At 36.4% G+C, this 13,257-nt stretch overlaps 1 protein-coding gene across 1 annotated transcript in view; it reads right to left on the reverse strand.

Moving 5' to 3' along the window:
- The window catches only part of LOC131052328 (uncharacterized), a 123,147-nt gene extending 120,670 nt beyond the window's left edge, over positions 1-2,477 (reverse strand). Inside the window, exon 1 of the mRNA XM_057986966.2 lies at positions 2,082-2,477. Coding sequence (XP_057842949.2) covers positions 2,082-2,086 — 5 coding nt within the window. The 5' untranslated portion in view covers positions 2,087-2,477. The remainder of the gene's footprint in view (positions 1-2,081) is intronic.
- Positions 2,478-13,257: the final 10,780 nt, after the last annotated feature.

Here is a 13,257-nt window from a genome sequence, read left to right on the forward strand (position 1 = left end):
ATTTTTAGTAAGTCTGACTTTCCAAAAATAGTAAATCAGGACTCTTGGATAAGACCAGAAATAATATATTTTTTGGGTAATTTAATGAAATCAAAAATAGTGATTTATCTTCAAAGATATTGTTTTAAATTTTCTACACAAGTGATGGTGTGGATTTTTGGAAAGGCTTGTTTTAGCAACATTTTGAATTTCATTTCATGTTTGATATTTGTTGGCAAATGGCAAGTTTCCGTTAGAACTGCACAATGTTAAGGGCAAAGTCAAATTAGCAGTTTCCAAGCATGAAGTGGGGAATATTCCAACTTGGGCGTGGGAATTTTGGCACCCTTTCTAGCCTTGAATTATTGTTGTGATTTAAGGAATATTTTGGCAACATTTTGCATTCATTCTATCTTGATATTTCAACAGGCCGATGTTGTTTCTTTCAGAGGCTAGCAAACCAATGAAGGTGAATCTCCAGGGAAAATAACCAGGGGGATTTGAGGCTCAAAGGCAGTGGTCCAGAGGGTCTCCAGGAGCAATCTCGTCCTGAGGTTGTATTTGTGCCGAATGCTTTCCAGTTGCAGATTTGTTTTGGGTAGTTTGCAGATGATTTGTAGAAGTTTGGAGTGCATAGTTTAGGAGTTTAGTTTCAGATTGCATTGCTGTTAATAACAGCATCTATAGCTGTTCTTTTGCTTTTGTTAGAGTGTTATTTCATGCATTTGGCTGATAAGAACGTTAGTGAGGGATTTGGTCAGTTTATTTGGAAGCAGTTGTAGTTCTATGTGTATATGAGCTTCAATTCGAAGGAAGGTTTTGTTTGAGTTTATTTGCAACAGATGTATATTGCTGTTACCAGATGTATTTAACAGCAAAGATGATGTCAAATCCATGTTAAAATCTGTAATAGACATTCTATATTGGTTGCACAAAGTTTTAGATTTAATTTGGTGTGATTTGGTGAACAATTTGGTTTACCCGATTTCTCATTATTCATCGTTTTGCAAATTTAAATAGAAGATTAAAAAGAAGTGTCCAGATTCTCATTTAACATTTTTAACAAGGGACATTACAACAAGAGGTATTTTTTTGCATTGTCAAATTATATTCATTTATCTGTTAGCCATTGCGGTACCCCCTTTCGATTAATTGGCATCCAATCCCCTTTTAATTAAGAGTTTATGTAATACATTTTCTTTAGCCAATCCTGTCTGTTCTACAAAAGAAATATTCAGAGTCAGTCAAGTAGAAAACATTAACAGAGGTTGTCCATCATCTCTAAAGATCATTCCACTGTTGGATTAATCCTGGATTTCCTTAACAATTTCATCAAAATTGAACTTAACCAAGATTTACGAGGTTTCTTCTACGCATCTTTAACTTTTTTCAGTGTATTCTCACCAAACCCATTGTAAATAATAATATGTCACTCTATTTAAGCATAATATACTCATACCCCTGTTCATATTTTATTTTTTTGTTTTAAACGGACCTGGTATGGACAAGATAGGTTTACAAGCCGAAGCTAAATGAAATTTGAGCATTGCTTGAAATTTAGAATTTTATTGAAATTTTTAAAAAAATAAACAGTTGAAGCTGTAATGATAAATGGATATCGTCCCGAGAAAAACAAAGACGGGTCCAAGTAATTGGGAGGGCATCTCACGGATGCGAACGATTAAATTATGGATAATCCCTGTGTAAGAGATACGGCATTTATAATTAAACATTGATTTAGAATATAGAGAGCTGTTTAAGGGACTGAGATCAAGAAGTTGAGAGCATTGGGTTTTTATGATGGAGATCAAGAAATCTCTAAAGTGACAAATAAGGTGGAATTTTAACAAAAAAAATTAAGTGATTATTATCGATCCTCTACTGTTTATTTTCAAGTAAGATTTCTAAATTCTTGCATTTAAGAAATTAAGTATTATATTACTAATGAGAAATTACGTATCTGTATCAATTGAGTCGAGTACTCCTTCCCATCATATTTGTTGACTCGGATACTTTGTCTAAATTACATTCGTAAACTATAATATAGAAAACAACGCAGAGCAATTTTTTAAACAGTATTGATAAATAAAACAGAAGCTTACCGCATTTTAATCCGGTTCTCTTCTCTAAACCTCGGACGCCTTCTTCGCAATATAAAATGCAACGGTGGACCTTACAAAAGCTTTCATGGAGTGGAACATAAACTTGCCAGAAAATTTTGTCATACATCAAATTGAAGCAACGATCTAGGTGGTCATCATGGACCATACAAATTAATGTTCTAAACTTGGTAGTTTTTACCAAGTTCCGGTGCTTCCCTTAATAAATTACGCGGGGCTACAATGGCAGTGAAGTTTTATTTTATTTCTTGGCGTGGGAGTTCTTTTATTTTATGGAGGTCAGTAGTTTTTGTCCAGGGTACAAGTCTATAGGCTGAAACCTACCTGAAATCTCACGAGTTAAGGACTAATTTGTCTTCAAGTATGAGTCTATAGGCTGAAACCTGAAACCTCTTTCGACGACGGAGGGGATTCATTCTGCCAAATTCACCTACCTCATCCCTAATAAAACTTGATCTCTCGTGGGCTCATTTGGAGTCATTCAACTTCACCATGCTCTAAATTTGTAAAGGGAACAAATTATTGTTAATATAAATTTATGTTAATTAAATTAATATATTTAATGTAAGGATAAATTAGTTAAATTTGTTTCAAAAGTTGGGAATTGATAATTGAAAATGTTATTTTTTAAAATTGGATGCAAGAGGATTATGTGATTAGTTCTTGGAATAATAATGAAGAATAATGTTGGTGTAGTATACAATTGAATCATTGATGTCCAAAAATAAATGCTCTGAAGATGTTGTTAATCCCAACCGGTGCTGAGAGGGGAGGGGTGAATCAGCACTATACAATTTTTTATAGATTTTAACCTTAATCAAAACTTCTTATTCAAACTTAACACTTATCAGTATAAACAATATTGATAAGAAACATGCACACAAAAATTGTAACACACAAGACAATCAAGATTTAACACGTGGAAACCCAAATGGGAGAAAACCACGGTGTGAGCAGAAACTCACAAAATCTGGACTCTTCTGGAGTATGCCCGGTGAGGAGCCATCCCTGTTAGGAGATTATAAAGACAATGTTAGGTGCCACCTGGTTAAGGGATTTTCTTTGAGGCCTATTAGAACCTTTACCTTGTTAGAGGTAGCCTTGTTAAAAGACTTAGGATCATCATTTGAGATGTCACCCGATTAAGGGATTTTACAAAGGGACCTGTTAAAATCCACCCGGTTAAGGGATTTTACTGTTGTAGTTATTAGAAAACAATAGAGAGAATGATTTGTTGTAATAGCTACTCTTAGCAAATGAAGCTCTTCGGTTTGACCACCGATTACACTTGCTCTACACTCTACCGATGCTTTGCATCACACTTGCTCTACGCTCTTATGGTGCTCTGCATTTTTTCTCCGCTCTTCACACTATTCAATCTCTACACACTCTCTTCACCACTTTGTTATTCACTTAGCAATTCTGCCTTCTTCTCATCTTGTTGGATCGCCTCTCCTCAAAATTGCACTTTTGCAATTTTTACGATCAAACCTTTTGGTTTTCGCCAGAAACCTTTATAGAAAACTTAGTAGATTTGAAATTTACAACTTTCTAAATCTTCCTGCACTTTCTTTGTGCCCTCTCCATCAATCTCACCAATGACTCATCTTAACTACCTGTGCAACTCATAATTTCACCAACCTTTGGGTCGTGTTTTGTCTTTTTAATGCGAACCGGAAAATCTGCACAAATCTCACCTTAACTGATTGTTAACTACAATAGACTTCACTATCTGTTTGTTCCATGACTGACTCACCTTTCGTCATCGCATCCAACTTACCAGTCACTGCTACGAGATTCTCGGAAGATATCATCCTTCAACCTGTATCACCGATTCACCGGTGTAACTCTTCACCTTTTGCCACCGGTTACTTATCACCTATCTGTCCAGAGTGTTCTGGTCATGCATAAGACTACTAAATTGCAACCTGAGTCACATCTTGTGACTGCATCATCATTCATCTACCAGTAGGAAGAAACTGATCTCAATATCTATTGGGTGCTTGACTGATTGATCGGCTACTCCGTTTTCCCTTCAACCGATTAGCCTTTTAACAACACACTGCTTAAGTGTGTCAATGATGCATATTTGGGAAGCATTGAATCCTCCATACTATTTGCAACCATGAGTAAACCATTGAGGTTTACCACATCTTCTTGTCTATGAGCTTGGCCTTATTCACTAATAAGTGTTGATCATCAATGACAATACTATCTGATGAACCAGTTATCCCAACAATCTCCCCCTTTGGCATTGATGGCAACACTTCAAACTTCTCTTTTAGCAACCAGTCACTTCTGCTTCTGTTGTACTTGAGTAAAGATCTTACTCCCCCTTTCACTAGCTTTCATTCATGTCACACCTGACTTCACTTCCCCTTTGACAGCAATGCCAAAGGTGTAGTCTAGACAACCTAATTCACATCCTACAATGACTGCTCCCCCTAACATGAGTTGTCCATAATCATCAATCCAAATACATAGAATTTTTTCAGGAAAATCATACCGAATTGATGTTGATCCGATCTTCACTCACCTTAGAGTATGCAGGGGAATTACCCCTAGCTTGCTTCTGAGATACTCAAAAGTGTCCTTAGGTAGTGGCTTGGTGAATATGTCTGCAACTTGTTCCTTGGTTGGCACATATTCCAATCTAATTCTTTTTCTTGAACCTGTTCCCTAAGATAATGATATTTTATTACAATATGTTTGGTCTTAGAATGCATTACTGGGTTTTTTGATATGTTAATGGCACTTGTATTGTCACAGTATATTAACACCAGTTCAATCACCTTTTCTTGGATACCTTCCAAGATCTGTTTAATCCATACTACCTGAGTACAGTTGATTGCAGCAGCCACATACTCCACCTCAGTTGTGGATTGAGAGATACAATTATATTTCTTGTTTGTCCATGACACAATCCTATCTCCAAGAAAGAATGCACCTCCACTAGTGCTCATTCTGTCATCAATGTTCCCTGCCCAATCTGCATCGATGAAGACACTTAAGTTGAAATTTCCCTTATGTGGATACCAGAGACCATACTCACCAGTCCCCTTAAGATTTCTAAATATCATCTTAACCGCCACCATATGAGTCTCTTTTGGATTTGCAACAAATCTAGCAACCAAGCCAACTGCTTGTGCTATATCCGGTCTACTGTGCACAGCATACTACAACTTACCGATCATGGATCGGTATAGTGTCTCATTCACTTCATTAGCCTCATCATTTTTGGAGAGCTTGCAAACCATCGGAGTTCCAATAGGTTTGGAATCTTCCATTCCAAAGGTCTTCAATATTTCCCTTATGTATTTGGTCTAGCTAATGAATATACCATTCTTTAGCTAAGATACTTGCAGGCCTATGAAGAATTTTATTTCACCAATCATGGACATTTTAAACTCTTTCTTTATTTCTTTTGCAAAACCTCTCCTCATTTCATCATCTCCTCCAAAGATGATATCATCTACAAAAATCTCTGCAATCAGATGTTTTCCTTCTTGTCCAGTCTTTAAAGACAAGTTACTGTTGTCATTGGTTCTCATGAACCCTATACTTATCAAATATGAGTGCAACCTCTCATACCAAGCTCTCGGTGCTTGTTTTAGCCCATACAGAGCCTTTTTCAGCTTGCATACCATGTCTCTTTCATCTTCTAAAGCAAACCCTTTTGGTTGCTCAATGTACACTTCTTCCTCTAGACCACCATTCAAGAATGTTGATTTGACATCCATTTGGTAGACCTTGAACTTCCTATAGGCAGCATAAGCAAGCAAGATTTTGACTCCTTCCAATCTGGCCATCGGTGCAAAGGTCTCTCCATAGTCCAAACCTTCTTCCTATGCATACCCTTTGCAGACTAATCTTGCTTTGTTTCTTACTACTTGACTGGTTTCATCCATTTTGTTTCTAAACACCCAATTGGTGCCTATTACATTTTTGTTCTCCGGTCTGGGTACAAGGATCCAAGTTTCATTTTTCTCTGTCTGCTTCAGTTCTTCATCCCTAGCTTTGATCTAGTCTTCATCTTTTAGAGCCTCCTTTATTGTTTTAGGCTCAATTTTAGAGAGAAGACAGGTACTCTCCCTTGCTTTTCTTCTAGGCAATACTCCTGCATTTTTATCACCAATAATATTGTCAGCGGGATGATTGTTTCTGACATACCTTGGTTGTATCATTTCATTTCTTGGAGCTTCTTCTACTAGTTGTGCAGGTTCTACTCAACATGTTCCCTCATTTGCAGCTACATTAGGTTTTTCTGCAACAGGTTCGTCTGGTGCAGTGTAAACGAATCCTTGATAGTCCTTTGGTTCATTCATGTTGTCTAGTTCATTTTTCTCAGTGAACTCATCCACTCTAACATTTGCACTCTCCACAATCTTACTAGTCCTTTTGTTCAAATATCGGTATGTTTCACTCTTTGTGGAGTAACCTAAGAAGGTTCCTTCATCACTCTTAGGATCAAACTTTCTAGAGTACTCATCCCTCTTGATGTAACACCTGTTTCCAAATACCTTGAAGTAACTCACATTGGGTGAGTATCCACACCATAATTCATAGGGAGTCTTATTTGTCCCCTTCTTCACCTGAATCCGGTTCAAGGTATACATAATAGTACTCACTGCTTCCTTCTAGAAAACATGTGGAATATCCTTTTGTATCATTAGAGTCCTTGCACAATCAATTAGAGTTATGTTTCTTCTTTCAGCAACTCCATTTTGTTGAGGTGTTCTAGGTGCAGACATTTGCCTCATAATCCCTTGTTCTTCATAGTAATTTATGAACTCTTATCGGTTCCTCTCTCCACTCAAGCCTTGAACACCTTGGACATGTGAAAGGCTTTAGATTTTTCTTTCAAGAATACAGCCCACATCATTCTTGAGAAATCATCTACAAACAACATGAAGTATCAGTCCCCGTAGAAACTCTTAGTCCTCATAGGACCACACAAATTTGTATGCACTAGGTCCAACACATTCTAAAATGAATAAGATTCGTTGTCGAAACTAGATTCGGTCAACTTTCCTAGCTGGCAATCATTACACATAGCATTTTCAAGTTTCATAATGTCAGGCATACCTCTGACAGACTTCATTCTACTAACCTTTGCTATGCTATCAAAATTGACATGACACAACATTTTATGCCACAGCCAACTGTCTTCTACCTTTTCCATTAGGCAACTTCCTATAGTGGTGTCTAGGTAGAACAGATTACCTTTGGTTTGTTTACCGATAGTAATCAAACCTCCTGATTTATCACTTATTTTGCATATTCCTTCATTAAACTCCAATCGATAACCCTTATTATTAAGTTGTGCAACACTTAACAAACTATACTTTAGCCCTTCTACCCAGTAAACATCTTCACAATTTGTTTTATCATTTAGGGCAATAGACCCCTTACCTCTTACCACACAGGGAGCATCATTGCTGAATCTCACTAGTCCTCCATGGTGAGGAATTTGTTCCTGTCACTAGTCATGTGGTGAGTGCAACCACTATCAATTACCCAGTCTCCACACTGGTTTGAACTAGAAATCAGTGTCATATCACTTTCCTCTGTGCTATCTTCCTTTACCACTACAAATGCAATCCCTTCTCTATCAGATCCTTCTAATTCTTCATCGGTAACTCCTTCTTCTACAAAATAGCACTCATTTCTCTTCTCTTTGTATCTTCTGAAGTTATCCTTCCTATCATTGTCAAGACATCTGGATGCAATATGACCTTTTTTATTGCATGAGAAACACTTTAGGGGTAGTTTACCTCTATACTTCCCTTTTCCTCTTGGCAGCCTTCTTGCTATTAGGGCTTCAAGTTCATCTTGTTTCTATTCTTCAGATAACAAGTTGTCATGTTCATGAGAATGACCGGTTCTTGCAGTAGAACCACTTCCAGTTTCTTTTCTTCTTATTATTGGTGCAAGTGTCATGGAAGATTTGAAGGCAGCATCAATCTTAGGCATACTCTTATCATAGTTGCTTAGTTCAAAGGCAGTCAGCTTACCGATCAGGGAGTCAAGTGTAACATTAACTGTTCCAAAAGATTTGAGTTCCTGAATTGCAGAAACCCTTATGGCATATTGTGATAGCAAGGTTCTCAAGATTTTGCTGACCACGTCATCTTCTCCAAGTTTTCCTCCAACACTTCTGATGGAATTCACCACATCCTTTATTCTTTTGTTGTATTGTTCTATATTTTCTCCTTCTTTCATCCTCATCTCATCAAATTTGCCTCTCAAGCTATCCACCTTAGCCTTTTCTACACAAGGATCTCCTCCATAGACAGTCTTAAGCTTATTCCACATCTCATAAGTTGTTTTTAGATCTTGAACCTCAGCATACTCGTTATCAAATAGAGTACTAGCAATCATATCCATAGTTGCAATGTTATCTTGCTTCTCTTTGATCTGATCTGCAATAAGGACCCCTATAGGTTCATTTTACTCTATGATTACATGATTCCAATAATGATATCCTAGGGTTCTTAGGTAGAGCTTCATTCTACCGCACCATAATATATAATTCTCATTAGAGAACTTGGGACCCTCCTTTCGCATCATCTTGGATCTTTCCTTAAGTTGTTAAGCTCTTCTGAATCTAAGGACCAAGGTTCTAATACCAATTGTTAATCCCAACCAGTGCTGAGAGGGGAGGGGTGAATCAACACTATACCAATTTTTACAGATTCTAACCTTAATCAAAACTTCTTATTCAAACTTAACACTTATCAATATAAGTAGTATTTATACGAAACATGCACACAAAAATTGTAACACACAAGACAATCAAGATTTAACACGTGGAAACCCAAATGGGAGAAAACCACAGTGTGAGTAGAAACTCACAAAATCTGCACTCTTCTAGAGTACGCCCGATGAGGAGCCATCCCTGTTAGGAGATTACAAAGACACTATTAGGTGCCACCCAGTTAAGAGATTTTCTTTAAGGCCTATTAGAACCTTTACCCTATTAGAGGTAGCTTTGTTAAAGGACTTAGGATCATCATTTGAGATGTCACCTGGTTAAGGGATTTTACAAAGGGACATGTTAAAGTCCACCCGGTTAAGAGATTTTACTGTTGTAGTTATTAGAAAACAACAGAGAGAATGATCTGTTGTAATAGATACTCTTAGCTTAATCAGATCCAAATGAAGCTCTTTGGTTTGACCACCGGTTACACTTGCTCTGCACTCTATCGGTGCTCTGCATCACACTTGCTCTGCACTCTTCTAGTGCTCTGCATTGTTTCTCTGCTCTTCACACTATCCGAGCTCTACACACTCTCTTCACCACTCCGCTATTCACTTAGCAGTTCTACCCTCTTCTCATCTTGTTGGATTGCCTCTCCTCATAATTGCACTTTTGCAATTTTTACAATCAAACCTTTTGGTTTTCGCCAGAAACCTTTATAAAAAAACTCAGTAGATTTGAAATTCAAAACTTTCCAAATCTTCTCGCACTTTCTCTACGTGCTCTCCATCAATCTCACCAATGACTCATCCTTAACTGCCTTTGCAACTCATAATTTCACCAACCTCAAGGTCGTGTTCTGTATTTTTAATGCGAACCGAAAAATCCGCACAAATCTCACCTTAATTGATTGTTAACTGTAGTAGACTTCACTATTTGTTTGTTTCATGACTGACTCACCTTTGGTCATCGCATCCAGCTTATCAGTTATTGCTCTCGGAAGATATCATCCTTCAATGTGTATCATTGGTGTAACTCTTCACCTTTTGCCACCGGTTACTGATCATCAATTCAACTAATTACCTGTTTGTCCAGAGTGTTTCAGTCGTGCATAAGACTACTAAATTGCAATCTGAGTCACATCTTGTGACCGCATCATCATTTCATCTACCAATATGAAGAAACTGATCTCAATATCTATCGGGTGCTTGACTGATCGATCGGTTACTCTGTTTTCCCTTCAATTGATTAGCCTTCTAACAACACACTGCTTAAGTGTGTCAATGATGCATATTTGGGAAACACTGAATCCTCCATACTGTCTGCAACCATGAGTAAACCATTGAGGTTTACCACATCTTCTTGTCTATGAGCTTGGCCTTATTCACCGGTAAGTGTTGTTTATCAATGACAATACTAACCGATGAACCAGTTATGCTAACAAATGCATCTTGTATGAAACATTACACAATCTCTAAAATGTTTGTAGGTCAGATCTAAGCCCCTTAGGTCTACAAAAGTAATCTAATGCATGGGATCGTCCTATAACTCCCAACATCAATCTAGATTTGATTATGCACTTTTGCAACCTATTTTACCTTGATCTCTAATATTTATATTTACATAAGGATTCACATTTTGTAGAAATGCCTTACGAGAAACTATAGAATTGAGAGTCAATTTCTCCTTGACCAACCCCCTTACCAAATTGACTTTACAACCTTGGGCAAATATTGGAAGACAACAAGCAAGCATGCAAGTGTCCATATGTTGATTCTAGTGTATAATTAATCCATTGTGAAGAGTGTAATATAATGTATTGAGGTGTTATTGCTTCACTTGTTTCAAAAGATTTAAAGAAAAAAAAATGGAGTCATAGATGAATAAGAATATGCTTTTTGTAGTGCACAAAAGGGAATTCCCAATTCAAGGAGGTTTTAATTCGAACATATGCAGTACGCTACCCTATTTTGCCCAGAAAATGTAGCAATGAAATAGACTAAACTAGTATTGAAATTAGCTAATTGGAACTTGTAGTTTGGATGCCAATCTTCGATAACTTCTCTAAACATGAAATGGATAGAAACGGTAGTGCAAACCCTTAACACCTCCAAATAGCAACGGAAACCTCTTCAAACTCCAAGCTACTATCTTCCTCTATGTTCACACCACTTCCTAAGTTGTGCGGCCAACAAATAAAAGAAATAAGCCTACAAATAATTATTTCAATCTACTCCTTCAAGACTGTAAATACAATTGAAATCTTTCATGATGAAGCCTAATTGTGATCTTTGTGTGAAATCATCGAGTAATCCTCCAAATTGGATCTTTCACCAACATACAAGATGTTCCTTGCAAGCATTTTCATCCTCACAAAGCCTAAGCTAAACCAAATCCAATTCAAGAAACCAAGTAGGGTTTTCTCATGGGGAAATATTAGAAGTAATAAACTCAACATACCAAATGAGCTTTCAATTCACCTTTTTAAAATCTTTTTAGGGAACTTCCCATAAACTCCCTTTTAAAATCACTTTATTAACTTATTAAGCCTTTTAACTCCCAAAAGTGTTTTAATTTAGTTTTAAAATATTTTTAGGAGTTTAAGTCACTTGTAAGTGTCCCATTATTTAAAACTTTTCATTCTCTTTCTAATGAGCTATAAGATTGAGGTGTCCAATAAATAAATTTATTAAAAATACAACCTTACTATGAAAATAATTAAACATAGCTCAATAATGCACACAATTAGTGAAAATAGTTGAAATAATTGAAATTGAAATCTAACTGTGTACGAGTCATCCCAATGATGAAAGATGATAAACAAACTTGACAAGTAACTTACTAAAAATAGATGCTCCCTCCAAGAATCTTGGAGTCCATACCAAAAGTCAAAAATAACATCTATAAGTGTCATCTGACTCTTCTAAATCATTTAAGCTCACTAGTAACATCAAATTACCTCTCTTAACAGTTGACACAAACCCATGAAGTCACCGACAACTACATTACTAGAGAACTTGAAAAATGAAGACATTATAGTTCGTCCTTTTCAAAAATTGTTTATCCTCAAGCAATGCCAACATAACCCCACAATCATTAGACTAATACAAACTAAAACCAAGAATGAACCCTGAGTCTTAATTCAACCTAGGAGATATGTAGCACCATCTACATAAGGAACTAGCATGCAAGGTACCAACACAAGAGACCTCCTAAAAACCTCTTGTAAGTAGAGTAATCACATACTACATAGACTTCAATCAACTTCTCAACGAAATTCTCTCTGAGAGAGCCAAATTGATGCACCATAAGAGTAAACCCTAGAAAGTCCACACTAGCTTTCTCATCCTTAACAAATATTGCACTATAGACCAAAGTGATCCCAAGGTTCCAAGTCAACCTAGGAAAGGAACCACCATACTAACATTGAGCCACTTTGATCATAACTATCAAACCATTGTGCTTAAACTACACTCTCCTCTCTTGGAACTCAAAAATGTAACTGTCATCAAAATCCAAACTCAAATACTTGAAAGGGTTAAAGTCTAAATCACAAAATATATCTTGCCAAGGTATCTCAATGAAATGCAACACAACAATACAACTGCCAAACTCGATCCTAAGAATTGGAAAAGAAAATTTTCTCATCCATAAAGAATAAAACTTAGCATATCCCCTCATGACATACCAAAAATAAAGTAGACCAATTACTATCACAACTTTGAAATCTACCAATGAAGAAATGTTTTTGTTGTCAACAATTGAAATCATATCATTGAAACTTAACCTCCAAGTGTCAAAAAGAATGGTTTCAAATGCACCAACACACCCAACCCATTGCAATCAATAGGACATCATCTGAAGATATGCATACCATCTCCATGAATTCAATAGGACGTCATCTGAAGATATGCATACCATCTCCATGAAGTATTTGTAGTGATTGTCACTCACCAAAATAAAAGTAATAATAAATGAATCTTGTCCAAAAAAACACTCATAGCCAGCTGCCCTAAAGCCTACCAAGGCTCATAATCAATCTACTCATAAAAAGATGTCACCATTGTAGACACCTAAAATTTTCCTTAATTAAATAATATTTCTTAGTTATTAATTATTTTACCATAATTTCCTCTATTAATTAAATATTTTTATTTATTTAATTCATTATCCTCTTCTTTATAATCCCAACCCTTCAACTTGTTCACATGAATTATAAGCTAAATTCATAGTCATGTGACAAGTGTCATATTTCTCTTCATTCACTTTGTCCCCTCTCCAATGTCCACATTCATTGAACCAAAAAGTCAACCCACCTCTTAATCTTATTCACTTTTACCTACCACTCAATCTCCTCCCTTCATCTCTACCTATCCTTCAATCCTATTGATTCCCTTCTAACTATGTGATCATGGTTATTCATCTTTTACCTATTAATCTAAACCCTTGATTATCTTG

This window comes from Cryptomeria japonica, chromosome 8 (genome assembly GCF_030272615.1).
Source record: "Cryptomeria japonica chromosome 8, Sugi_1.0, whole genome shotgun sequence".
Lineage (NCBI taxonomy): Eukaryota > Viridiplantae > Streptophyta > Pinopsida > Cupressales > Cupressaceae > Cryptomeria > Cryptomeria japonica.